Genomic DNA, 27,431 nt, shown 5'->3' with positions numbered 1-27,431 from the left:
TTGTTGTAGACGTATGGTGAGATAGCGATTCGCAACAACTATAGCACAATGGACGAAGGTTTACTTACCACCCGCAACCACGACAAGCTGGGGCAGATACCGTGGGCCAGGGCTTACGAGTCGGGTATCAAAGGGGATAGTAAGCCCCTTCCCCGCCATTGAGGCTCGGAGCAGGCCGAAATAAGGTTCTGACATGCAAAAGAAAAAGCAACAGGTGTATCTTCTGCAAGGCGGGCTGTGGCTGTGGCTACGGGACTCGTGCTCTCCCTGCGCCCAGTGTGTGGCCGTATACAACCGTCCTCGCGCACCGTGCCACGAGGGAATACAGAATTACCAAAGAAAGGACGTGCCAGTTTCAAGGGAAACTGATCCAGGCGGGACATAGCTATGATCGGCCAGTTAATTCGGAGCCAAGGCTGAGGCATGGTAGATACGGTACTGGTCCCATAAGCTGATATCGTGGTTTGTTACACAAAAGGGTATATTATCACTACCTAAATCATAAAGCTCAATCATAGGAGAAATGTGGGAAAAAGAAACTCCAGTCCTGGGTCGTTCCATGCATCGGTCGAATGCAGCAAGAGAAGGAGAAAAACAGATAAGAAAGACATGGGTTTGTAGAAAGCGACCAAAAATTAGACAACTGGACTCCAACCTCCGAAGTGTCATACAGTCATGCCACACCTCAACATTTCGAAACCGTGCCCAAAGCGGGGTTGGACCCATAAAAGGTCCCGACAGATCGGCCATCTTCATCAGAGTGAGATCCAGTTTTGTACGCCGAACTCCCTGAGCTGAATCAGACTACAATACCCCGCTGGCTAGAAGGATAAGAAAGGAAAAGAAGGGGAGAAAGGGGAGATGGGAAATATAGAGGGGGAAATGTGGAGAGGTGGGAAGGGAGGAAAAAAAAAAAAAAAGGAAAAGCTATATCCATGCCAGGAAAAGCTAAAGATGCCTCTAAGGGCCACCGAGGCCCGGAGATTCATATGGAAACAATGTATCCAAGCAATTGTACCAAGAGCACCCACCGATATCGGATAAATGCCGCATGAGCTTTGCCAATGCACCCAGCTGACCATTCAAGGTAGGACATATCAACAAGATGGGAGAAGAGGCGGAGATAAGGGAAGAGAAGCTCCGCGAAAGAAAAATAAGAGACCCAGATAGGTTGTATCGTACACGTCAAGTCCAAACAATGCAAACTGCCGTATGTTCTCATCACCGAGGGCCTGGGTTTGCCTGATTCGCGTCTACTGGCGGCGCAGGAGCAGGTCCCGGGTTGGTAGAGGCGATGTGGGCGCGCAATGAGGCAACTTCGGTGCGCAGGCTTGCCATCTCTTCATGCATAGATCGCACGTAGGCCCATAGCTTTTCGATCTGATTCGCATCACTCTCGGAAATTTCAGGTCCAACCTTGGGCAAGGCATGGTTACTGGAATGGCTGTGGGAGGACGTGTGTTTGCTTGCTTGGAGGCCAAATCGAGCATCGGGAGAGCTGATTACTGGCGGAGGAAGTTGAGGCGCTCCCGGGGTGGAGGAAGATTGGCGCGTCCGAAGGACGTCGGGTGCGGTAGAGACTGTCCTACGCTAGGCGAGTGTCCACGGTGTGATGAAGTCCCCGAGTCCGGGTGAGAGAGGGCATTGGGAGACAACGGTTTTGAAGCTTCACTGATAGTGCTTGGAGTGAAAAGAGCGGTGCCAGATGGGTGACCAGCAGGCGGGAATGTGAAGCTGGCAGTTTGCGAAGTGGCTGTGGCTGACGTACCCGAGCCGCCATGTGTGCCTGGCGGTGGGAAAAGTCCTGTGCGGTTAGCTGCAATTGGCGGATAGGTGCTCGGCTGGCGACCATGATACGAATCAGATCGAGGAATTGAATCAGCGTCGTGCTTGCGGATGCCGGTGCTGAGTCGGCGCTCTTCCTCCTCGTCCATGCGTTCCGGTTCGGCGTAGACTAGTCCATCCATCGCATCGTCGGGGTGTTGACCATCACCGTAGTCATCTTCTCCCGCAAAGCTTCCCATGCTTGCCCGCCGGCCAGCGCATCCTCCTTGACCCTTGTTGTGTCGCGCTAATGCATCACCACGTGCGAAACGTCGCCCGCATTTGGGACAAATGTGGGGTCTCTCCCCAGTGTGTAGCTTAGTGTGTCGCTTCAGGTCATGTAATCGGCGGAATCGAGACTGACAGGTTTGGCAGACGAATGGCTTCTCCTGGCTATGGGTCAGGAGATGGCTTTTGAGGTTATGTTGGCGGGTAAATTCGGTGGCGCAGAAGGGGCATCGGTGTTTCTTCGCAGAAGGAGAGCGCGGGCTGCTTCTACTGTAGCCCGCGGTGGGTAAGCTGAGACCGCGTCGAGGGTCGTTCAAAATACCCGTAGGCATAAGGATATGAGAAGGCCTTGTTGCTATCTTGATCAATCTCAGAGTCGTCCCGAGGACGCCGGTCTCCATCCTGCGAAGCAGATTCTTCGATCGGACCTGGACTTGCGACGGTCGAAGAATGCATGAGGGAATTTTGATGATCGGAGGTTCCGTAATGGTCTGGAGCATCGTTTGCATGTGGATCTACCTGCATCTGTTCTGGCGAAGCATGCACCTGGGGTTCCTGGATTGACGGACCAGGCGACTTCTCGCTGGCGCCCAGTGCCTCTCGCGCCACCTGCGAACTATTTCGTTCCGCATCTCGATCGTGGTCCGCCGGGCGATCCGGCGCGGACGCGGGACTTGCCATTCGCGACGGGGAGGAGCGAGAGACGTGAGACCGGCGCTGGCAATGGAACTAAGGTTGGAATCGGGCTTGGCAGGGGGTTTGAGGAAAGAAAGCGAATCAGAGGAGGTGATCGGATTTGCTGGCGGGGGATGGGGGTCGAGACGGCGACAGGCTCGTTGTTGGAGTGCATCAATGCCGCCATGGAGACAGAAGGGTTTGCGCCCACCTCGAATGGATGAACCAAGGCAACGGCTACTTTCGAAGTCATGTTAGATTAACGCAAAGAATTATTGAAGGGGGGTTCATGCAAGGAAGGAATTGACGAACTTCAATCCAGAGGCTTTTGACACGGGGGAGGCGGATTTTGGGGGGGTGAGAGGGCGAAGTTCCAGGACGTGTGGGGCGGTACGGTTCTCTCTTACCTGGAAAGCGAGTGTGGCGCAAGCTGACGGGGAGGTTTCAGCTTTCCACTTGTAACGGGCAGATCCACCGGTTCACGATTCAACCGCGAGGGGGGGACTTGGACCTTGCGGACAATGGGGATTGGTCTGATGAGATGGTAGGCTTGTAGGATGAATGAACCGCAGGGGTTACCAGCGGATATGCGCCGGCGCAGGAACAACGATCTGGTCGGGGTGGTTTCAAGGACAAGGCAAATCACAACAGAACGAGATTTGCGAGACCCACTATCAAGAGGAGTGAAAGGGCGGAGAAGGGGCCGCGGGACAGTAGAACAAGACGATCTTCTGGACCGGAGGATACTGGTTTTCTGAATTCTGGAATCTGGATTGAGGGGGAGACGGGCCGTATACGATCGCGCTACATGGATAGCGCCATATACAGAGCAGAGGAGTGGACCATAAAATACGAGATGAAGAGTTGCAAAACAGCAGAACAGCAGAACAGCAGAAACCAAGTGTCAAGTCGGTCGCGGTCGAGGCTCTGGAAACGAATCCTGAGCCGTGATCTATGTACCGCTACTTTGAAATATATGTGGCTACACATCTAAACACAAGTACCGGTACCTGCCAAACACCGAGGCTGTGTAAATCCACTAACGCGTGTGGCTGGTCGTGGGTCTTGGTTGTTTTCCCCTGCGGCTGATGACGACCGTTCCTATATTTCCTCAGTTTCCTCTGACAGTGGCGGGCCTGAGTGCCGCCACCACAGTTTCCTCGTTCAGCATGAGAGTTGACTTCTTAACCACCCAAAACCGGCTCCAGGTCTGGAGCGCATGATGTCACTTGGCTAAGCAGAAAACTTGCTCGGGTCCGGCTGGTCTACCACCCCAGAGGGCACATAACGATACTATGGGTTCCTGGTAACTTTGAGGTACTTGTATCGATGTAGGAATGAGAGTAATGAAAGAGGCGTACCGAAGGATCCATGTACGGAGCAGGAGCCTAACCTGTTTTCCGGCCACCCATAGGCAACGAACTGCCTTCGCCACGTTACATACGGCTTATACAATCCGCCCAAGGCTGCCATAGCGATCGACATGAAGAAGCTCTGCGCTTCACGCTTGACAAAGGGCCTCAGCGCGGCTTCCCTGCTGAAGCAACCATTGCCAGTGTGTTATTGGCTTAAACACCGGGGCGACCATCAGACTGCGGGTCCACTAAAAAGGGGGCGAGTCAGGGGAAGGCCTTTATTCGCGCATTCAAAGCCGGAATGATGAGGCGTCGAGGATTTATGAGAGGCTCTTTACCTGCCAAACCAATCCTGCGTGCTGGTTGGTCCGTTCTCAACTCAATCACTGGATCTGATTTGATCTTGTTTGTCCCCCCTTTCTGGGTCAGCCGCACCGCCATGTCTCACATCACCAGGTGCACTGTTTGGAATAGCCCATAGTGAAATTTGGAGGCTGATTATTCTCCGAGATCTATTAGAAGATTTTCGATCGCTCGTGCTACAAAGCGGCTCATCTGGCCTCGCAGGTAATCAGTAGCCGCATCGAGGACTGAGTCGCTGAAGAAGTAGGTGCAGGATCAACATTCTAGGCTCATAGCTCATGAAGTTCAGTACACCCAGTGTATTGTATCAGAGGACATCATGATGTCAACGGCTCCGATGATTTGCTACCCGCCAATAGCGAGTAGGATCCAACTTTCTTCCAAGGTTGTACTCGCAAGCTCCTGCCTGATGGCTTTATACTGGTATGGACTGTGCCTGTCCTGCCTTGACCAGAAATCGTACCAAGTCCAATCTAGCTGTACTCCGTACAATAGCACGCTACATGCAAACCCGATTTCTGACGGACCTGATGAACACATGTCCAAACCAAAGGCACAGGGCAAAGGAACGGGGGGCAAGCATGTTGTCGATTGAACAGCCTTTAGACCTCTATGCCCAACTCACTTCCTCTAGAAGTAAGGACGAAACCTTCCGAAACCTAGGAAGTAGCTTCCTAGTCTTCCGAGTCTATTTTGACTCCATTTTAAGGCCTTTAACTGGTAGTCTGACCAGGGTATATTGCGCCTTTGGATCCTCTTTTGGAGGTGAGACTAGATACTAGTATGGGGTCCTCGGTGTCTCCAGCTTGCCACAGGCTACATCCTTTTGTCGAGTCCGCCAAGTGTTCTCTGGGATTCATAAGGTACGGCGTGCTAGCAATATACTGCGTGGGAAGTTCACCGTGAGGGGAGCCGGGACTAAAAATAGAACTCCTGGGAAGGTCAAGTCTGGTACGGTCGACTCGAGTGCCTCAGGCTTGCGTGAACTCTTTCCAGGACCAACGTTCCGAAAGGATTGCACAAGGTATGCGCTACAAACTATCTACTTTTTGGCTCAAAGCATAGCATGTGGGTATGAGCAACAGTACTAGTAGTCCCAACCCCGGTCGTTAAGCAGTTTGCCAAGTGACTGCGCATCTCTGCATGTAGGTTCTGTCACAGCCCAGAGCTTAAACTGACAGGGATTATGAAGGTGATAGTGACATGCGACTCTGGACTTGAAGCTCGAGCCTGGAGTTCTTATAATTTCGGAGAAACTGGGAAGTGAATCAAAGATGAAACTAGCACTCTCATGCCTAATTATATTTTCTGTTTTCGCTGGTAACGAACTGTCTGAAGCTGTGTATAGATGTTAGCCCTTTCCTGCTTGAAGATATTAGCTCCAATCGACAGTTGATCGTCGAATTGACGCTCCCTGCTAAGATCTCGGGAACGGAGATAGATTCAGACTGAAGTAATTGCTTTTCTGTCACTTCAAAGGATAGAAGGTGGGGTAGTATTTCCAGTCGGTCTCCTTGAGGCACTTCATGAATATTCGTATTTGGCATAAGCTTTGGAAGCCAAGGCAAAGTGCCTCTGCGTTGAGAGCAGCACCACCAGGTGAGACGTTCTCATGCGAAGAAAAGGATTTCTGCCAAAGTCCTCGGGTTCATTCACATTTCAAATGTTTCCCCGACCAGGCGGGCCGAAATCGCAGTCCTAATATCCTGGGGTGGAATGGGCTTGGGGAGGTGATTGGGTGTTGTCGATAGATTTGGAATGCCCCTTTTCCCTTGATCAATCAAGCATTCAATGGACCTCTGTGTTGAAGTCAGTTAACCTCGTGGCTTTATCTTGTTTGAATCCTTTCTTTTCAGAATATCCTTCGAAACCTCCTCGGAGACCTAGGCTGCGAAGGAAATGGGTTCCGAAGGTAGATAATGCTACTCCGTACATTAGATATGAACTTCTTCAAACGGTCAGCCCTAAGGACTTATCACCGCTCTCCACGGCGAATTACATGAGAAGCCCGGCAATAATCGCCTGATGATGCGAAGGCGAGCCGAGCTCAGAACACTAAGCATAAATGGACAGTTGACACCATCTGCGTCGAGCTAATGCAGAGGCGACCTGATCTACCGATGCACACCGAGCTCCTTCTGGTTGGAGGGTATTTCGAGCGCAACACAGAAATGTAGCAGGCGGTTCTTCAGGGAATCTGGTTGGCCAGACGATCGGCGGATTAGCGCCGGAGAGGAGTGATGGGCTGCAGCCCAACTGCTGCGAGAGCGGGACTCCGGGTGGTGATTGGCCGCTCCGCTGTGACAAGCTCGTTTTATCACTCCCTCCACCCAGTCACACTGCGACTCATCCGTGTGAAGATGCACCAACTGCCTTGGTCGAACCTACTTGGGCCCAATCACATCTCATTCCCCTCTTCGACCTCCCTCCCGGGCGCTAATTCTGGCACGGCGATGTGATGGGATGCTTGTCGCTTGCATGTTCCCCCCGCTCAGAGGCCTGTAAAGCCCGCAGCCCATGGATATTCAAGGAGCTACGATGCCCGCCACTTTTGAGCTCTTCGAATGTCATTCTCTTTCTAGTTTTTGTTTTTTTCCCCCCTCCCCCCATCCCCTTTCCCAGACCGGTTTTCCGTGTATACTTGTGGACGCAGGCTTCGAACACGGTATCTTGAGGTGAATTCTCGACTGATATAGTTTCAGCCGCCGTCACATCCAGCTGGGATTTTTCTGGTCCTTTTTGTGCTGCTTTCATCTCGGTCTGCTTTGCCTGTACGTGTTGAGAGCTGGTTCTCTCGACGATATCAAATTGTCCTCTGGAACATATTGCAACCGTTCAATGTCCCCTTCTGGCGACAATCACAACAGCTCCCCTCAAAACTATCAACCCGCCGTGCCCGCAGATTTAATCCGGGGTCCCAACCAACACGCAATGGAGCCTCAAACACAGCCAAAGGAGACCCGCAGCTCCTCAGAGAGCAGCGCAGCCTCATTAAAGAGCCCTCGTACGGCTCGATTTGCCGAGGCCACAAGCATTCATTCACCGATAGAGCAACCCGCCCGCTCGCCCTTCGCGGACCCTCCTCAGACGTCCCAGGGTGTTGCGGACACTGGTTTTGGGTTCATTCAGACTCCCGGCATTCAGGACCAGGCGCCTCCCATGTCGCCCTTCCGACCGGATCTGAAGGTGCCCAATACTGCTCGTTCGTTGAATCCGCTCAGCCCGACTTTCCGAGAGGAGTATTTCCTCGAGAAGCAGGAGGCCACTGCGAAGAAAGAGAACGCCCGCGACCTGGTAAGGAATATCCCTCGCCCTTTGCCTCACTCATTCATACTAACGCTGTCAATGTTGCAGAGAATCAAACTCCGGGTTCGCCTGGCCAAGATCTTCCTTCGTTTTGTCAACTTCGGCTGTAGCCTCATTGTGTTGTCTATGTTGGCAGTGACATTGCGTGTCTTCCAATCGACAGTCGATCTCCCTCCACGAAATAGTGCTACTGCATGGGCCCCAGGTACCACGCCATGGACCCAGTGGCTCCTGCTTGGATTGTCATGTTTTTCACTGTTGGCCTGTTTGATCATTTTCTGGGGTTACTACAAGGGTGGCCACAAGCGTGCAGAGAAGGTCGCGATCTACTACAGTGTTATCTCGGTGGTCTACTTCACCTTCAGTTTTGTGATATGGATTGTCGGCGCAGCAGTTTACTACCACTCCAAAGCTACAGGGAACTCGAAGGATATGTGGGGATGGACGTGTGCACAGAATACTCGCGAACAAGTATACTCGAACGTCATCGACTACGCGCTGCTCTGCCGTCTCCAAGACTGGGGACTGGTCTGCGCCATCATTGAAATTGTGATCGAGCTGATCGTCATCCTGATCTACGTCGTTGTGTTCTACCGCTTCTACACGAAGCGTCGTCTGATGAAGACCATGAACAACCGCGACCAGGCCCGCTCAGACCTGTACCTCGCCCAGTTGCATTTGCAGTCTGCCCCCAATACCCCCGGCTTCCCCGGCTTCTCTTCCTACCCACCCAAGTCCCCCTTCGCTGCAACGGTCACGACCTATCCTGTTGACCACTACTCCAATGCCGAGAAGGGCCAGGCTCCTACACAGTACGCCACGCCCGTCTCACCAACTCGCCCCACTCCAGCCTTCCAGCTGCAGGCGCCGCCTATTCGCGTTCAGCAGGCGACTCCAAAGACAGCGCAAGAAGGCTTTGTGCCTCAAGCTCATACCCCCTCACCACCTCCACCACAAGCGGAGGAGCAGCACATGGAAGCTGCGCCTGGTGAACAGAGCTATGGCTCTGTGCCGATCCCCGGAGCCTATGCAAATGCCAGTGAACCCATGCATCATTACACTTAGTTTCTTAACAATCAAGAAATTAAAACATTGTGACCTGGGATCAATGTTTGATTTTGCTCCATGATAAGACCAAAAGATATGCGCAAGAAACCTGGCCGACATGCCTTTGATGAAAAAAAAAAACAAACAAAAAAACAAGAAAAAACAAGAAAAAACTGAAACTGAAACTGAAAAGAGTTGTGACTTATCTTCCTCAAGAGTGGACATATTCCTACTTCCCTGGTATTAATGTATGGGCGAACGGGTTAATGCACAGCGGGTGAACTGGAGTTTTGGGTTATACAGATACAGATACCTATGTTGATTTGGGATGGAATTAATGATTTTTGCCCGGTTATACCTCTTTCATCTTCACTTAGTAGTTAAATGGAAACCTGATTTTCAATATATGCCTGGGAAGTTGAGCTGTAAGCCATAATCATGACCGGAATATTGTGCTACAACAGCTGGCCCTGTGATTTGAAGTGTTCTACAGAGATAAACCTAATGAAGACCAACTAGATCAACATGCCCAGTTTCTACTATGAAAGCTGCCAGATATAGATAGGCAATATGTTCAAACCGGATGACTGAAAATTTCATTTCAAGGCAAAGTAAACTGATGAAGACATGTCCTTGGGCCCCGCTGTGCATGCCAAAACCAACCAACGCCTCAAGAATCCCCTGAATTGAAACCCACGCACACCATTACTCATGATAAACACGACATGATGGATCTATGCAGACAAACGACTGTACACGGAACGAATTGACTTACATGCCACCCTCTTCAAGAATGGCATGCTCATCACGAGTGACATAGATTTCCTCTAGCGAGCCGACACCGCCAGGAGCAAGTTTACTTAGATCGCTCTCCAAAACCAATCCTTGCTCGTTGGCCAAATGGAGTAAACAGATGAAGCCATATGACGTACTGATATCTCGCAGCGTCTCTGCGGGATAGACCGCCTTCAGTGAGTTCATGATGGTGGTAAAACGTAATCGACCGTCCTCCTTGGGTCGCTCGGGACTGCCGTCCTGTGGAGTAGGCGGTTCGGGAGCATCAGCCTCGCTCTCGGGCTCAGGGGGCGCCTCATTTGAAACGGCTCCTGGTCGTGAAGCAGAGGCGAATTCAGTAGCGGCAATCAGACGTTCGCCCATGCCCTTCCACATCTCTGTTTTGAGTCGACGTACGTCCACCTTCTTCGCCACACGGGCATAGTTGACGTAGTCTGGGCGTGCTCGGCGACCACCTTGAGTCACCAGTTGTGAGCCATATCCTCCAGCACCGTTCCGACCAGGCGTAGCGCCCACCATATTGAGCAGTGCTGTCAACCCAGTCTGGTTGCCGGGCTCCCCAGATGAGGTCACAGGGCGGCCGTCAGTTGGTGGTGATAGCATCTCGCGTGCATCTGCGAACGGCAGGTTGTCGTCATCGTCATCCAGATCCATGCCGTTAGGGAAGGCCAAGCCATCGTCATCGGCAAAGAAGTTGGCATCATAGGCACCGGCAACGCCTTCCTCGTCGTTCTCTTCCACCTTGTGATTTGCCCAGAAGGCCTCGTCCATGTCCCCATTTCCTGTGGTTTGTTCGGGTCGGCGAGTGTTGGCTCTACGGCCCAAGAGCTTCTTGGATCCCATGCGAGCCTTCGGCTTGAGGAACAAACGGAGAAGGTTGCGCGAGTTGAAATGCTTGTCGTCAGGCAGCAGGTTGTGGCCCTTAGTCTTCCACTGTGTCTTGGGCAAAGAGATTGCGGAATTGGAGCTCGCAGGCGTGTAGATCAACTCAGCCAGGGCAGGGTCCAGTGGGGCCCCGAAGTCAATCTCGAAAGGCTCTTTCTCCTTTTTCTGCTTCGGTGCATCCTTAGTGGTGGCGGCTGTTGTTTCTTTGATTTTTCGAATTTTCCAGTGTTCTGGACCAGCCCAGTTTTTCTGCAGTGCGTTGTCAAAGTAACTGAGAATGTTCTCATGGTCTTGTTTGCTAGGCTGATGTGACATGGAAATGGCATAAGCATCCTCGTTGTCCATGTCCTCATCACCGTCAGCATCGTCGTCAACCCGATGAACCTTGAGCATTGGCTCAAGGGCAGCCTCTCTTGCCCAGGCTTCTCCGCCATCACCGAATCCAGCGTCGTCACTCAGATCAAATCCGGCGAGAGAAGCGTCGTCGTCAAAGCCGACGGCATTATCATCATCTAACATGATGCCTGAGGGATCCTCGACATCCCCTTCGTTATTCTTATCTTGTCGCCAATCCTCAGGAGCTTTGAGAAGAGGAATATCCAGTGACCCACTTGGGTCACCCAGATCAAAATTCTTCAGGGAAGGGCAAATATCCTGCTCACCAAGACGATCGAGATCCGGGAAGAACTGGGTCGCCAGCGAAGCCAGGTCAATCTCCGTGTCATCTTCGAAAGAATCGGTTGCCGGTGGTTGAGGAGCTGGTGTCTGATTTTCTCCTTGTGATTCACCATCTCCGGATTCTTGCTGGTCTCCTTCAGCTGTTTTAGCACTGTCATCCACTGCATCATCACTACTGTCGAAGACAATTCGTCCAAAGCTATCGATGGCCAAATGGTTGAGTAGTAAGCCCTTGGCACCCCCTTCATCGAAATCAGCGGAAGCCTTCTTGAACAAGGGGTCCACAGCAAACTCCAATTCGAACTTCTTCAGTTGCAGGGATGCAAAGGATGGGGCTAGCGTAGCCTCGTGGGAACGAGTCTGCGAAACGTCGGAAGTCAGTGCCGGCTCTCAAGCGATTTCTGATAATTGGGAAAAATCTCCTACCTTCTTGCGAGACTTGCGCGGCGCACCGTCTTCGCCTTCTTCATCCTCATCTCCATCCTCTCCATCTGCATCCGTATCGCGCGCACGCTTGTCGCGACTATCTGCCAAGCCACTAAGCAGCTTTCCGGTTTCCGTCGCGACACTGTCCACACGACTAGTGTAGATCTTAACACAGCCATCCAAAGTGCAACTGGCTTTCTGGAAATTCACACCATCACCCTCTTTCAAAAGCGACATGTCATGAAAGTAGTCGATAAGGGCAAAGTTCCAGGAGTTGTTCGCGTTGATCTTGTTATCCGTAGCCATTTTCATCCACTCTTCGAAATTAGCGAGAATAGGCACGCGTTTCATCGGTGTCACAGCACGGCCATTCACATCACTGTCGCGACCGCGATGGCTGGATCCCCGTGGGGTTCCGGGGCTCTCGCTTCCTTCTTGGTAGTTCGTGTATCGGCGATGTGGCATGGGCGTTTTGACGGCGGCCTTGATCTGGCTCATCTGGCGATCATGGAAGGCTTGACGGGCCTCCATACGGGCCGCTTTCTCGCCCATATCATCGTTGAGAGGGATCCTAAGGCTGGGTTAGTCGTGATCTCCCTCATTTCTACATGACGGCACTTACTTGATCGGCGAGTTCTTGTGGGGGGTGGAGTTACCGCCGGAGCGGCGATGGATCTTGTTTGCGACACGAGGCATGGTTGCGGCTGCCCCCAATAGGGGATCACGGGGCGTAGTGTCGAGATGTGGTTGATGGCAGGTGCCGCTGGTGTTGCAGTTGAGGGGCCCCAAACAAACAACAAACATACGGCCCCGCGAGAAGACCAAAGATGCAACAAGTCACCTGATGCAAGGCCCTTCTTGCCATATTCCTCAGGCAGAAACAGTGACGAACGCCGGTACACGAGATTCCCCGTCTTTCCCCGTGACTTGTATGTTTCTTTGGCTTGCCATCTCCTCGGTATTGTTGAACAGCGTACAAAGATAATATATGGTAGTATATCATCATCCCTGCCCCTATTATTCGCGTATCTGCCACTTCACGTGGACCATAGCCACAGCTGGGCCCACAGAATGCGCATTGGAGGCTAGTGGCATTGGTCCACTCACATTCTCTATTCCGCTGCCTGACATCACCAGACTCACCGCACTGGCTTGAAGATCAAGCACCCGAATGGGTCTGAGAGACGTTGACAGAGTCACATTTTAAAGCAGTCCGTACCGTCGCCGGCTAGCTGTTCAGCGCTTCCATCATGCTACCAGTGCCTCTGCTAGCATGAATTCCTTCGCAACTATCCTGCAGCCCGCAGCCCGCAAAGGGCCTCGGTATTCAATACGACCATTCTGCGCCACCATAATCGTATTGACAGTCCTTACCACTCTCAGCTGGGTATTGCATACGAGGAATGGACGGATAGTCGCGGGTGCGACCAACTCGTTATTGACTAAACGGGAGAACGAGCCGCAGGTATGCTCCCACGGCTGGGATGAACCTACTCCCAGGTGGATGGGAAGAGAAGAAAAGCTAATTTCGCTTTGTGCAACCTCATACAGTGCCGTCTTGTCCGCAACGCTGAAGACCAATGTACCTTCGTTCGTGAGAACTGCCCCGACCACGAAGATGGCCTGATTTCTTACCTCCAACTCTACTACTGCTCCCTCGCCGATGCGAAGCCGTTCGCCTTTATCATCTTAATCCTATGGCTATCTCTTTTATTCAGCACCATTGGAATTGCGGCTAGTGACTTCTTATGCATTGACCTAAGTACGCTAGCAAGCATCTTGGGGTTGAGTGAAAGCCTGACGGGTGTGACGTTCCTGGCCTTCGGAAATGGAAGCCCAGATGTATTCTCTACATTTGCGGCCATGCGGTCTAATAGCGGGAGCTTGGCTATTGGAGAGCTGATCGGTGCAGCAAGTTTCATCACTTCAGTTGTTGCCGGTTCCATGGCCTTGGTTCGGCCGTTCAAAGTTGCGCGACGCAGCTTTGTCCGGGACGTGGGCTACTTTATCGTAGCTGTTAGCTTTAGTATGGTTCTTTTAGCCGATGGGCATCTTCATGCATGGGAGTCAGCGGCAATGGTCGGGCTTTATGTGTTTTATGTCGTGATGGTAGTCGGGTGGCACTGGTTCCTTGTCCGGCGTCGCCGGAAGTATGAGAGGGACCTCGCTGCAAGAACGCACTTCCACATCCCAGACAATCAAGAGCTGGAAGTTGGACCGCCCGTCGAGGATGATGACCCCGGGGTAGCCTCGGAGTCACGAAGCTTGCTCCTTGGGGCGTCGACTGACGATTTTGATGTGCTGGAACGCGCTGACGGGATGGCAGCTTGGAAGCAGGATGAGGAGGAAGATGATGAAACCCGAAACAGATACCTTGCTGAGATTCGCGACAATATGCACGTTCGCCGGCCTCCCAATCATTCCAGGCGGAACACTATGAATCCCATTCGGCCCAGTCTGGTTGGGGCTCTGGAATTCCAGTCTGTGCTCCATTCACTCGAGAAGGCTCGAAGCACCAGTCACAAACCCACCATTAGTCTGAGTAGCTACTCAGATGATGGAAACAATAATCAGCCTTTTGACACGCGCTCCATCGCATCGCACCCGCGTGCGAGCAGACCTGCGACAGACGACCGCTTGACACCGTCAAGCGCGGCATCTCGAACCAGAGCTGTATCGGCGAATGATGCAGAACGACTCAAATTAGATACAACGTTACTAGGCATGCGGTCAGAACAGGCACCCCGTCTGACTGTGAGCCGACCTTCGAATGAAGGGGGTAAAGGCCTGGCTCTGCCTCGTATCGACACCGATGTGATGTTGACCGCATCTCCATCATCCTCGGAGTTCCCGTCAGCAAACCTGAGCCCCGTGGCTCCACAAACGCCAAATTTACTAGCCCCTCCAGGGTCGTTCAATTCTCCGAACTATAACACAGGTACTACTCATGGGAGGTCTCCAGCCGCAGTGTCCCCCAAGGGTACATGGAACAGCATGCAAACCGGGCCCGAAAGTCCTGCGGTTCCATTTCCCTCATATGTAGATGAGCCATCTGGTCCCTCGTCTCGCCCACCCAGCAGTCGTCTCCCGAATCCTGCTTCTCTCCCCTCGGAGGCTCTCCTTTTTCATGACGGTCTTGATGATATTGATCATGACAAAGCGGCATTCCGGAATCCTTTCAAGCGGCTCTGGCCATACTCTATATTCCCACCTCCTCATCAGGTCGGCCGCACGCTCTTTCCCACGCTGGCAGGCTGGAAGTCAAAGGGCTTTATTGGAAGATCGATTGGAATTGTTGCCGCGCCAAGTGTGTTTTTTCTTACACTGACGATCCCAGTGGTTGAGCCGCAAAATTCCGAATCTGCCGAACCGGATCCAATTCCGTCCGTCGTCATCGAGCAACCCGATGATGAAGGTCATAATGCTCCGCCTGTGAGACTACCAGCCGATAGCCCTGTCATCACACCCCAGGGGCCTGAACAAGAGCATGACTACCAGCTCTCACTGCCACATCCCCATAGGGGAGAAAGCACTCGCCCCCGTTGGGACTCGGAGCTTCCTGCATTGGTACCCGAGGTCTCAGACGATTCATGCTTGCCGGCTAAAGACTGGAATCGCTGGCTTGTTGGTATTCAGCTGTTCACTGGTCCATTCTTCTTTGTTCTCATTGCCTGGACCGCCGTTGATGAGGATAATGATCCTCTCAACCTTCTCTTACCATCCCTACTTTCTCTTCTTTTCTCCCTGGTGTGTCTTTCTTTCCTCATTATATCAACCCGGCATCGACCCTGGCACCAGCGGAGAAACCTCGATCATGATTCACAAACATCGGAAAGACCCATCCGGTTTCTTTCCACCTCATGGCGTTCTTTCCTCTCTCTTCTCGGATTTCTTGTTGCGATATCTTGGATCGCGACCATTGCCACCGAAGTGGTGTCTGTTCTCAAGACGATCGGAGTCATTCTCAACATATCAGACTCCCTCCTTGGGCTCACGGTATTTGCTGTGGGTAACTCGCTGGGTGATCTCGTCGCCGATATTACTGTTGCCCGACTGGGATATCCTGTCATGGCATTGAGCGCTTGTTTTGGTGGCCCTATGCTCAATATCCTCCTCGGAATCGGGCTAGGTGGTTTATACATGAGTCTCAACGGAGGTAAGGGGCGAGGGCGTGATGAGATGCTCAGCGGACTGGCTGTATCGGCCGAACGAGCAGCCTACAAGATCACCATTTCCAAGGTTCTGGTCATTAGCGGTGCTACTTTGTTGATGGTGTTGGTTGGCTTATTGATTGTCGTCCCTTTGAATCACTGGAAGATGGATCGTACCATTGGATATGGTTTGATTGTGGTGTGGTGTTTGAGCACAGTGGGGAATGTGATTGCCGAACTTACCTCATGAGATCATGGGGAAGTGGCGTTTGGGGAAACCATCGAAATAATACCAGAATGGCGTTGGTATGGAGTACCGGCCTGGTTGGTTGTCTGTTTTGACGTGCGTGGGGTAATTTTTAGCCTCGATGCTGTAGCATTTGACTGATGAACATGTTCTCTACTGTACTAATTGGATACGTCTTTTGATGCATGGGAAGAATAGCGAGGTGCTGAATCCCATTCTTCACCCGTTAAATAAATGCATTATAAACCCCTGGCAAGACACAGTGATACAGCTGATTAAACAGGTAGTAGTAGCCTGAAGCATCGCCAGCTAGTCGTTGTACTACTATATCTAAGGAACCTCCGGTTTGAGGCACGAGCAGACGTTTCTGGGTAGAACGAACTAAGTTTCTGGGTACTGGAACAAGATCACCTCGATCCATAATATCCTGGAATAAGAAGGTTGACTTTCATTTCACCACCCAGACCAAGACATGACCTTCCTTTGAGTCAGGATATCTGGTTGTAAGCCATGACAATGAAGTCAGACAACACTAATGTATTTTATCTAGGGCAGGGATTGTCGGTGGTGGTAGAAGAAAAGGACATGGGCATCGAGCCTATAAAGACCTACTGATTTCTCATTCGAGCCTGTTCTTCTTCCTCAGTTCTCAATGTTGAACTTCTCCCCAAGCCACCTTGGTATCTATCGAAGGGATCTTCTCTTTAGTTTTATTGACCTTCTTCATGTTGTAACTTGAAGAAAAAGTCATCAGTAATAACAGTTTGCAGGCCAGTCCTACCATCCTTCTCGCCATATTCCCTCTGACGACACACAAAGATAGTACAGCTTCGGCCTTCACGGTCATGACCGGGTGCTACAACCTACCTTTGGGCGAAACGATCGGCCCATTGGCCTGAATCATCTGCGCAGAAATCTTCGACACCAAGACCCGATGAAAGGACATGTCGATCGCAACCATGGCCTCTTTTGCCCTTCAACACAATGATTGTCGAGGTGACAGACATTGCCATCAAAAATATCGGCAGCTGGAGATTTCACCTCGTCTTTTGCGTCTGCGGAGGCTACTAAGCGGCCGCTGGAGGAGATGAATGATCTCTTTATGCATAAGCCCTAACTTGTCCCAGGGCCCCAGACAAAGAAGCCTAATGAGCGAGCTAGGCTATCGCCTGTTCGGACTTCTGGAGAAATTGAAGGGCATTTTGATGGTGAATATAAGAAAGTTCTAGTGGTTTAGTGGAGGCGGTAGTGTTTGGAGAAGGCCGATTTAGCGTTGCCGGCCTGAGTGGCTGAGACGGTCAGAATAAACCAAGCGCTGAATTGCCTGTGGTTATGATTTGTAAAGTAAATAAGACATTCTGACTGAGCCGCATATAGTCGGGGACAATCTGCTTGTCTGCCTGGCAAGGCGATCCTAGTGGGGGCTGTGTGTGCCAAGTCAGCAAAACGCTTGAGGAAGAAGCAGGCACACTTCAGCTCGTCCAATATTTGAACTCTGTCTTCTTCGAAAAGAGCTTTTTATTGGAATTATTGCGATGATGATTCGCGCTCTGCTATAGCATCGCCTGAATGTCCACCCTGTTCGATTATCATGGAGCTTCTGGCATTGCCTCGGGAGATCATCTCGCTCATAGCCCAGAGCCTGCCCTCCGCGGCCGAGATGGCCGTTCTCCTGCGAGTGAATCGCTGCTTGAATAAGATCCTCAGGGACGACATTCATATCCGTGACATCAAAGACACAGGAGGTCTCAATTTGACCTTCTACGCCTTTTGGGGCTACGACCAACAGATCCGCGATATGCTTCGCCTGGGCGCCGATATCAACATCCGGAACACGCGCTGGAGAGATTACACGCCGCTCGAAGTTGCCATAAGTCGCGCCGAACTGTCTGCCGTGCGAGTGCTACTCGAGCATGGCGCAATGGCTCACAAGTCCCCCCCGGGCATTGGTGCTGGCTATCAAAACCGAATGCGAGGACCCGACCTGCCGCGAGGACCTCACCTTGATGAACATGCTGATCGACGCGGGCGCCGATCCCAACGAGCCGTTCGAGGGTCGTCTGCCTGTTTCCGTAGCCCTCAGCTCGAGCTCCCGTGATCCTGTCAAAGTCGAATTGCTGATTGCGCGTGGCGCCGATGTCACTGCCTTTGGAACCCTAGCGCGTATTATGCAACACCTCGAAGCAGACAAGCTTCCGACGGCGGCTCGAAAGATCCTCTTCTTCGAAGTTCTCCTGGGCGCCGGCTGCGACGTCAATGCTACTGTGCCGAGTCCAGCTCTCAATATAGCAGCTGAGAGCGTCCCGGAACTCGTTCCATTGTTTCTGGAACATGGCGCCGATGTACATGCCAGGTCTGTTAGAGAAAATAGGACGGCATTACATTACGCAGTGATGGGAAATAGTGATGCTCATATAGATGCTACGCGCCTGTTGATCGAGCACGGAGCTGATGTCAATGCTCGAGACGCATACGAGTGTACCCCTTTACACTATGTCAGAGGAGATCGACCAAAATACCGCCAGCTAGCAGACATGCTCTGTGCAGAGGATGCAGACAAGGACGCCCGCGATAAGGATGGCCACACAATTCTCCACAAGAATTTCAAGTGCAGCAGCTGGTCTACATACAAGAAAACTGCCTCGGAGGTCGAATGCTTAGTAGATGCAACGAGGTGGATGGCAGAGCATGGAATCGACTTCAATGTCCGGGATGAGACTGGCGAGACGGCAATTTTCAGTCTCATTCACCCCAGATTCGCTGGGCATACCCATGTTAGCACTATACTAGAGTTGGGAGCTGACGTGAACTCGCGAAGTCCGCACGGCCGCACGCCCTTGATGCAAGCGGCCAGGTACGGGTTGAATCAGGTTGTGAGACTTTTGCTCGAGAACGGGGCCGATGTTCACCACGCAGATAATGATGGGTTGCAGGCGTTGCATTGGGTGTCACGGCTCAAGGCAAGATCCCAGAATCCAACGGAGATGCTTGACTGTATTCATGCTCTACTTGACTATGGAGCGGACGTGAACGCGCCAACACTCAACGGGTCTACTCCATTAAGCCTCGCGTTAACAGCCTTTTGCCCGTCGAGGGACCAGGCTTTGAGGGATGCTGGTGCCATTGAGCCTCTTGAATCCATACAATCAATTAACTCCCATTGAAGTAGTATACCAGATGCAATATGAGAAGACAAGGAAATGAGTAGATATAGGGAATGACACTACACAACAAGCTAAACTACACCCTTCATGGTCGTATCTCCATGTTATCTCATGTACGAGTGCGTATCCATAGCTGAGATCCACCTCATAAGCAAGGGTGAAAGTTGTATAGAAAGAGGAAAACTGGAAAGAAACGGCTGACAAGCCCATGCGAAAGGAGGAAGAAAAGCCCAATTCGCCCAGATCTGTACAATATGTTCTGCAACCCTACTATTTGTGTTTCTCACAGCACGCGCCCAGCGGACGAACTTGTGCTGCGGTCATTTGTCTGCACCTTGCGGAGACCAGTGCCTGCTTGGATAGATGCAAGTAGAGCGGCGCGATCTCCACCACCGGCGGCAGGTGGAGGGGCAGGCGGTGGAGGACCACCAGCGCCACCGGGGGGAGGGGGAGGGGGCGGAGCAGCGGGAGCTCCAAAGCCAGGAGGTGGAGGTGGCGGTGGTGCACCCATTCCAGGCGGCGGGGGTGGAGGAGGAGCACCAGCACCTGGTGGAGGGGGAGGTGGGGGAGGTGGGGGAGTACCGGCTGGTAGAACCGGCGCAAAGGGCTCGGGCAAAGACACAGCCGGAACAGGAGGCGGAGGAGGAGGAGCGATGGGGCTATCCTGAACAGGGGTGGCGTTCTTGGAATCCTTGTCGTCCATAGCGCTCAGGGGACGCGGGGGCGCCATGGTGCCGAACAGGATACTGGCAAGCTGCTTAGCACTGCCGCCACCGGTACGCTCGTCATCGTCATCGTCAGAAGAGTCGCTCTCAGATCCAGCATTGGACCAGTCATCTGCCTCGTCAGGACGGGCGCGGGATTTGCGCTCCAGAGGTCCGGCGCCGGTAAAAGTTGGCTTAATTGGCTCCTGCTGGGTGAGACGGTGGAATGGGTTGGTGGAATGAGCGGCTGGTGGGGTCGCGGCTGGGGCCGATTCAGATGGGTGACTGAGAGACTTGAAGTAAGGGTTTTTAGACTCAGTATCAGGAGTGGCCGCTGGGGCGGCTTCACGGCTAGTATCAGGAGAGCTGGGCGCGGAGGTGATTGCCTGCTCATGCTCAGGCTCAGGCTCAGGCTCAGCAGCTTCTGGAACCGAGATGACCGGGACTGGTGGCGGAGGCTGAGGGGGGAGAGTTTGGCTTTCCGTGGGGGTGCTGTACTGAGGTGTTGTGACATCCTGAGGTCCCTCGTCATCCGATGAGCTATCGTCGTCCATGTTCTCAAGCTCCCGCTGCAACTGAAGCTCTCGCTCCTTGGCGGCGGCGATTTCAGCCCGTTGTGCGGCAAGCCTGGCATCTTGCTCCTTAGCTATTCTAGCAGCCTCTTCCTTGCGACGTTTCTCCTCCTGCTTCTTCATCTTGCCCTGTCGCACCTGCTCCTCGAGGGCGCGAAGTCGGGCCTCCTGAGCTTCCTTCTCTTTCAGAATCTCTGCCTCACGCTGCTGGGCCTCCTCCCTATAGAACGCGTTAATAGATGTGGTAACAATTGGATCAGAATGGTGAACTTACTCAAGACGGCGAGTTTCGGCTTCCTGAGCCTCCTGTTCTTCCTTGATAGCCTGCTCACGAGCGGCATACTCAGCGGCGTCCTGGCCCTTCTTGGCTTCATCCTGGCCAGTACTCTCGGAACGGCCTCTGCGAGTGGGAGGCGCAGGAGGTGGCTTCTTGCCAGCAACCTTTGGTGCCGCTGAAGGGGCAGCAGCAGCAGCAGGAGCCAGGGGCGTTTCACCACGTTCCTCGGCCAAGCGGCGCTGTCTCTCAACCTCACGCTTAGCATCTTCTTCTTCAGCGCGCTTGAGACGATCCTCGCGCTCCTTTCGCTCACGTTCCTGGCGTTGTTGAAGAGTTTCGCTTGCATCACTAGGCTTTAAGCCAGCAGCCGCCATGCGCTCGGCAATGCGCTTCTGGGCACGCTCTCTGGCAGCTGCAACACGATCCTCGTGCATGTTACGCGACGGGCTGGCTGATGATGAGGCGGCTGGAGCTGCCACAGGGGATTCGACAGCAGGTGGCGGCGATGTGTACTTTGACCGATCTTCCTTCGCAGCTCGCTCCCGTCTATAATGCGTTAGTTAAGTGTCACCAGGGAGAGCAAAAATAGATAAATAATAGACAAAAAAACTTTTGAACAGGGGGAGGGAAAAAGTAACATACTCTTCTTTTCGAATGCTGGCAGTCCGGCTGTTGCGGCTCAGATCATAGATAAAGTCACGGATAATGTTCTCGACGCCCAAGGCATCCTCCCAACGGCGCCTCTCGTGCTCGCGAGTCGAGTTTTCCCCTTCGTCGCGAAGGCTGTCCTCAAGGCTACGAGCGAAATCGCGCACGCTGATCTCAACATCACGAGTCATTGCATCATTGCGTTCTCTCTCAGCCTTCGCATCGGCCGTTTCGGATTCCAGACGGCGAGCAGATTCCCCGTCGTCCTCCTCCTTTGGTACGGGACGGCCCGCAAGCTCAGCAGCACGGGCCTGCATACGAGCACGAGCGCGGGCCTTGATACGGTCCGATTCGGTGATCGCGCCACCGGGGCCAGTGCCAACAATATTGGAAGCACTGTTGGGGTTGGCCTTGGACTCCTTCAAGCGGAAGAGCTCAACCCTAGCCTCAGCGATCTCGCGCTCAACACGGCGAACCTCAGATGCAAGCTGGGGGACCTGATCTTCAAAAGATTGCAGCTGGCGTCGCAAAGCTCTGCGCTCGGGGCCACTGTCCAAATTGCGGAAAGATGCGTTAGGATGAGTATCAATGTCGTCCTGAACACGGCGAATCCGGTCCATAAGGCTCTCAGCCTCTCGGCGGTCACGGCGGTCAAGGACTTCGTCATCTTCAGCTCCTTTCTCATCCTGGAAGTCAACAGCATCTAACATGACCTTGGTTTCGCGGATCTTCTTTTGAAGCTGTTGGACAGAAAGTTCTTCTCCTTCCGAGGTCTGAGAGTTGGATGGAGATGGAGTGCGTCCGTCGTTACCAACACGCCGGCGAGCACTGGATCGATATCCTCCAGCAGAGTCGTTGTTCTTAAACATGGTAGCATCTTTACGGTTGCCTCCTGCGGTTGATCCACCGCCGCCACGGAAAGAGTGATCCTTGAGGTAGCTCACGCCAGTCTTTTGAGGCTGCAGGAATGCGCCGGTAGCCTTGCGGTTCTCAGCGTCCTGAGACAAAAGCGACTTGACTGTGCCAATGGAATCATTCAAATGGCGCGTCGACGGAGGAATAAGCTCAGGCGGCAGACGACTCGGGACAGGATATCCGTTCAGCGCACGGTAAATCAAGTGCATAGCCACAGCGAACTCGTCCATATTCAGGCGACCACGGTTGTGGGGGTCAGCCAGAGTCCAAATTCGCTCCAGGTCCTTTCTGTTGAGCCCACTCTGGCCCATGATTTCGATAGCGGTCTCGCCGCCAATGAAGCCCTTGCGCATGCCATCCCAGGCACGGAAAAGGTCGTCGTAAATCTTCTTTTCCTCTTTTGTAATAGCCCAGGCGACAGTAGCATTCCCTGAGAGAGCAGACATATTGAAGCCACCTTCACGCCCAGGTTGGGGCATAAGCTGCTGCTTCATCGCTTCAATGTTTGGCAAACCTTGTGCAGGAGTATTGATAAAGCCCCACTGTCCAGGAATGCCGGTGGGCTGGGCGGCCAACCCTGTAGGCTGAACGGCCAAGCCACCAGTCTGCGCAGGACTCAGGTTCGACCCGAAGCTGTTAGGCATAGGCGGCATCGGAGGACGCGGGCCATTGTAACCGGTAGCCTGGGGGTTGGTCAGGAAGCCAGTCTGCTGAGGCTGAAGCCCCGGCTGGTTCTGTCCAGGGAATCCTGTTTGCTGAGGCTGTAAACCGGTCTGCTGAGGGAAGAATCCGGTGGGCTGAGCTGTCAATTGGGACAGCAGCTGCTGGTTACTAGGTTGCTGGGGTTGGGGTTGCTGAACAATTGGAGGGGTCGCTTTATTCTCCAGAAGAGGGGCATCGAAACTAGGGACGTTGGTTCGCTGGGCTGGCGCAGGCTGGTTGTCGGGCACACCAAAAGAGATGATATCCACCATACTGGAAACCTCATTCTTGATAGTCTCAGGCAATGTGGACGGGATCTCACGTCCGGTCAGCCTCAGGTTACATAGATACATTGCCAGCGCAAATTCTGGGAAAAGCAGCTGGCCAGACTTCGTAGAGTCGGATAGAACCCAGATCTTCGATAGATCACTCCCAGGAAGCTTGGAGCGCATCAGAAGATCGCGGGCCTTTTCGCCATCCATTGCTTGACTGTCACCCACGGCAGACTTGAACAGCTGTTCAAACCGAGCCTGGTCTGTGGCGGTGATGAAAGACAGGCGAATGCTCGGAATGCGAGAACCAGTCTTCGGAGGAACACGGGGAGGTGCGTCTGAGGAGCCAGGAGCCTGGAAAGAGTTGGCCATTTCACTCGAGGTCTTGTTTCGCGTGGGGAGTCCGGTAGGCTGAGAGACCTGCAATTGCGGGGCTTGTGGCTGGGCCTGCGCCGGAGGCTGCGATTGAGGGAGTCCGGTGTATTGAGGCTGGAAGTTGTGTTGCTGAGTATGCTGTGGCTGCTGGAGTTGTGGTTGTTGTCCAGGGAACCCAGTATACTGCGCCTGGAGCTGTCCCGTGGGGAACCCTGTGGGCTGAGGTTGAAGCTGGGAGTTACCAAACGGTGACGGTTGACCAGCAAATCCGGTAGGCTGGGGAGCAAGCCCAGTTGGCTGGGGAGCAAAGCCCGTGGGCTGGTGTTGTTGCATTGGGGCTTGTTGCTGGCCGAATTGCGAGTATTGCTGTTGCGGCTGCTGTTGTTGCATGAATGGTGCCTGGCCTGGTCGGCCACCGCCACCACCGCCGATGAAGGAATTCGACGAGGAGAACATTACGCTAACTGCGCTTGCATGGACAAAACAGATTCAAGAGACCCGCTCAAGGGTCAATAACAAAAGGAAGGCTGAGGAAATGGCAGAGGCAAGAGGGTCAGGAGCAGCGAAATGACGCCGTCCCCGGGGCGCGCGGTGCGCTAGCCACATTAGGGGCTTAGTCAGGTATGGGGCTGGAACTACAAAGTTACGAGTATTTTAACCAAGGATGATATCGAATACTCCATATGACAGCCCATTAGTTCCAGAAGGTAAAAGGGAAATACGGAAAACCTTATGCTGACGCCAGGTCCCTCAAAACATGCTGGGAATTGCATCCGATTGATTTCACAGTGAATGTGTCTCAGTTTCTGTAACAGGGTGATAGTAGACACGGGAGTCAAACTACTAGGTGCATCGCGTTGTACGGTGGGTTATGAGTCGAGCGAGCCACCTATTTGGTGTTATTCGAAGAAGCCTACGAAAGGAGAAGCACAAGCGCAAGGAGAATCTCTTAATTGCATCTGGTATCATATGGAGTCCTCGCCGGGACGATAGAAATTCACGAAAAGCCCATGCTGGCCTCTGCCCCGTACGCCGGTAACAATAATAAAAAGAGAACAAGAGATCACCGGCACCTAGATCACCAGGGACAGGAAAGACACAAGGACACGCCGGGGCGTAAACCGCCGGGATGGGAAAGCAAAAGAAGAACACCCTCGAGGCTTAAATCGCCGGGATAAGAAAGCACAAGAAAAGTAAGAACACGTTAAGAATCTCCCGCAAGACGACGGAGTTGCGTTTACTCCACATTCTGCTGTTGGTTGGCGGCGTTAGCCATCTTCCGCAGCTCGTATTCCTTTTGGAACTCGCGTGCCAGGATAGCGAGATCCTTGATCAGGGCCTGAGATGCCGTAATGACAGCCTTGCGGGGGGTGATCTCGCCATCGGTCTGCACACGGAGCAGGAAGTTGGGGGTCAAAGGGTGAGGGACCTGGCAGGTGATAATTAGCTTCGCATTGCACGTGTGTAGTGACGAAGGAACTTACCCGGTAGGCAGCGAAGACGACGTGCTTGGTCTTCAACAGACGACTGCGCAGCATGTTGCCCAAGGTGTGGTCCTCCTTGTGGAAAGTGAAGATGGCAGCGTTGGGAATACCTTGCATAAGATGTTAAGCTTTCCTGGGATTCATGATATTGATGGGGCTGAAAAAAAACATACGGGTGTCAATCTCGACATCAATTTTGTTTTTGTCGGGACCAAGCAGGATAGACTCGTATCTGTTTTCAGTGTTAGGAATCGAGTGCGGCGAAAATCTACCGACAGACTGATGGCTATCGTTTCGATGAAGTGAAGGAGGGGTAGGATCGAACAAGTCTGGGCGGTCGTCGACAGAACGATTAGGACCGTCACGCTGGTATCGGTAGCCACGACGGCCAGCTCTGTGACGGGCAACAGCTTCCTCCCTGGTCATCATCCGCTGGGGACGTCGCGAACCCGTTCCGAGTCCGCGACGGGCAAAGGCTGCTGCTTCGTCTGGCGTCATAGCGTGGATACTCTCGCTAGCCATCACCCGCTGACCGGAAGAACTCGAAGGAGAAGCCATCGTAGAAACGGACACTTCTTAACGCGTATGAAGGAAGCAGGCGAGGCTCAAGAACTTGCAAGTGCGCGCCGGGAGGAACAAAGGCGACTTGGGGAGAAGAGGGAAAGTTCGTGTTGAAGAGGCAAGGAAGTGTATAGAAGTAGGTGGCAGAAAACGTGCAAAAAAGGCAGGAGCGACCACGCAAACGGCGGCAAGAGCTCCTGCTCAGAATACAAGAGCTCACCACAAGGCAAGAACCCCCAGCTCATGGCTCAACCGGGTGTCTGAGGCATTGGGAGGGACCCAATTGAGGCCACGAAATCATTGGCATATCCTCGTATAAACTATGCTCAATCTGGTATGCCATAGCAGTATGTCATAGCAGTATGTCATGGCATAGAAAGGCCACAAGGAGCCATTGCAGCATGAAGATGATATGCTCAATTGTATGCCCCCACATCATGAGACATCGAAACGCAGAGCAAAAACTCGCATAAGAAAGTGGAAAGGGTTATTAACTGCTTCCGCAGTGAAAACTTACCGATCAGGGGCGTTCATGATGGCGTTTAAGAATAGTCAATGGATGTCAAATGCTATGAATAAGAATGAATGGATCTGCGGCAAGGTCTTGGTTGTGCGTCGGCGGCAATAGAGATTCAGGGCTCTAGAGAGTGGGAACCAAGGGTTGCAGCTTTGTAGTTCTGAGATGGCCAGAAAGGAGCAATGTCGGGTCTCGGTCAAGGCAGAAGTCGATGGTGCGTTCTCGACTCGAAATAAAGTATGACCTAGGCTGCAGTGTACTGAAAAATGGGAGAATGTAAGGAAATTGCGAGGCTTAGCGGCCTGCTCGCCAGAATACTTGATTAGATGAGGGTTAATCAAGGCCTGGCGTACTAGAAGTCTGTGGTGGAGAGTGTGACTGTGAAGTCCAGGCCGCGAAGATGTTGGATATTCACCACGTGACTCCAGGGCTTTCTGGAGTTAACTAACTAATGAATATGCTTATTAAGGGTAGTTTGTCCATACAATCACGTGATGTGTACCTAGTCTATAGAGTAGAGATCCCGTACATCAGGGCGTTTTCCGAGTCTTTCTAGTGGGTGCAAAAATAGGCGGTACTTGTAGGAGTATTCTTTCATTTCCTAGCGACCCAGGGCCAGACCTGGTCATCTAGCACTAGAAGTCAGCCACATTCATGTGCATAGTGCAGCACTGAACATACCGCTAAAGTTCAGCAGCGGCTTTGATTGACTTTAACCACAAATTTGATAGGAAAAGTGATAATCTATCGCAAATCAAGCCAAATGGCAGGCAAAACAGTCATCAATATATTAAGGGTTGGGTCAAGTATCTCTACCCAAATAAAAAAGGACCAGAGAAGTTCGGCTGCGCATCAAATAGACAAGAAAGTTAACACAATGAAACGCCATGCCCGTGCCCTGCGCCAATGCCAGAAAATAAATAAAGGAACGGACGGTTCATGATCCCAAATGCAGCTCCTCGGAACCAACGTAAAGATTGTCGAGGAATTGCGCAAAAATAAAAAGTGAAATAAGAGGACGCAAGTCCGTTGGAAAAAGAAGAAAACATGAAAGGTTGGCGTGTCCCGTCAATATCGCTGAATGTGCGTGGTCTTCGTGTCATGCTTAGACAGCTCAATGAGATTAAGGGGAAAGAAAAAGAATCTATACAGCACAACGGATGGTGATCCGTTGAGGCTGGAATGCATGCAAGCTTTTGGGGGAAAGAGGAAGGTTGCTTTCGGCCTAGAGTCCGAAAAACAGAAGAAATAAAGCAGCTT

General features: G+C 52.5%; 8 protein-coding genes across 8 annotated transcripts; 4 read left to right on the top strand and 4 right to left on the bottom strand.

Annotated features, from left to right (window-relative positions):
• Nucleotides 1–1,221: 1,221 nt before the first annotated feature.
• N7468_002027 (C2H2 zinc finger protein) lies at nt 1,222–2,733 on the bottom strand (the record flags this gene model as incomplete). The annotated part of the gene is made up of 3 exons (XM_058471324.1): nt 1,222–1,444; nt 1,507–2,322; nt 2,375–2,733. The coding sequence occupies 3 exons, from the start codon at nt 2,731–2,733 to the stop codon at nt 1,222–1,224; spliced, it is 1,398 nt and encodes a 465-aa protein (XP_058334465.1).
• A 3,952-nt stretch (nt 2,734–6,685) lies between these two features.
• Nucleotides 6,686–6,904, top strand: N7468_002026 (uncharacterized protein; the record flags this gene model as incomplete). Its single annotated transcript, XM_058471323.1, has 1 exon — nt 6,686–6,904. The coding sequence occupies one exon, from the start codon at nt 6,686–6,688 to the stop codon at nt 6,902–6,904; it is 219 nt and encodes a 72-aa protein (XP_058334464.1).
• A 379-nt stretch (nt 6,905–7,283) lies between these two features.
• Nucleotides 7,284–8,816, top strand: N7468_002025 (uncharacterized protein; the record flags this gene model as incomplete). Its single annotated transcript, XM_058471322.1, has 2 exons — nt 7,284–7,739; nt 7,800–8,816. 2 exons carry the CDS (start codon nt 7,284–7,286, stop codon nt 8,814–8,816), a joined length of 1,473 nt encoding a protein of 490 aa, XP_058334463.1.
• Nucleotides 8,817–9,569: 753 nt separating this feature from the next.
• On the bottom strand, nt 9,570–12,278 carry N7468_002024 (condensin subunit BRN1; the record flags this gene model as incomplete). Its single annotated transcript, XM_058471321.1, has 3 exons — nt 9,570–11,516; nt 11,583–12,153; nt 12,205–12,278. 3 exons carry the CDS (start codon nt 12,276–12,278, stop codon nt 9,570–9,572), a joined length of 2,592 nt encoding a protein of 863 aa, XP_058334462.1.
• Nucleotides 12,279–12,855: 577 nt separating this feature from the next.
• Nucleotides 12,856–15,983, top strand: N7468_002023 (sodium/calcium exchanger protein; the record flags this gene model as incomplete). Its single annotated transcript, XM_058471320.1, has 2 exons — nt 12,856–13,047; nt 13,134–15,983. 2 exons carry the CDS (start codon nt 12,856–12,858, stop codon nt 15,981–15,983), a joined length of 3,042 nt encoding a protein of 1,013 aa, XP_058334461.1.
• Nucleotides 15,984–17,571: 1,588 nt separating this feature from the next.
• Nucleotides 17,572–19,144, top strand: N7468_002022 (ankyrin repeat domain-containing protein; the record flags this gene model as incomplete). Its single annotated transcript, XM_058471319.1, has 2 exons — nt 17,572–17,867; nt 17,914–19,144. 2 exons carry the CDS (start codon nt 17,572–17,574, stop codon nt 19,142–19,144), a joined length of 1,527 nt encoding a protein of 508 aa, XP_058334460.1.
• A 283-nt stretch (nt 19,145–19,427) lies between these two features.
• On the bottom strand, nt 19,428–24,065 carry pan1 (actin cytoskeleton-regulatory complex protein PAN1; the record flags this gene model as incomplete). Its single annotated transcript, XM_058471318.1, has 3 exons — nt 19,428–20,640; nt 20,695–21,236; nt 21,336–24,065. The coding sequence occupies 3 exons, from the start codon at nt 24,063–24,065 to the stop codon at nt 19,428–19,430; spliced, it is 4,485 nt and encodes a 1,494-aa protein (XP_058334459.1).
• Nucleotides 24,066–24,846: 781 nt separating this feature from the next.
• N7468_002020 (DNA-directed RNA polymerase II core subunit RPB11) lies at nt 24,847–25,651 on the bottom strand (the record flags this gene model as incomplete). Its single annotated transcript, XM_058471317.1, has 3 exons — nt 24,847–25,038; nt 25,094–25,203; nt 25,267–25,651. The coding sequence occupies 3 exons, from the start codon at nt 25,649–25,651 to the stop codon at nt 24,847–24,849; spliced, it is 687 nt and encodes a 228-aa protein (XP_058334458.1).
• Between the last annotated feature and the right edge of the window lie 1,780 nt (nt 25,652–27,431).

The sequence above is a fragment of the Penicillium chermesinum genome, assembly GCF_028974085.1.
Source record: "Penicillium chermesinum strain IBT 19713 chromosome Unknown utg000002l:1.0-5270490.0:1.0-5274688.0, whole genome shotgun sequence".
NCBI classification, from domain to species: domain Eukaryota; kingdom Fungi; phylum Ascomycota; class Eurotiomycetes; order Eurotiales; family Aspergillaceae; genus Penicillium; species Penicillium chermesinum.
The sequence above is the reverse complement of the archived record's forward strand: the minus strand, read 5'-3'. Positions and strand labels throughout refer to the sequence as shown.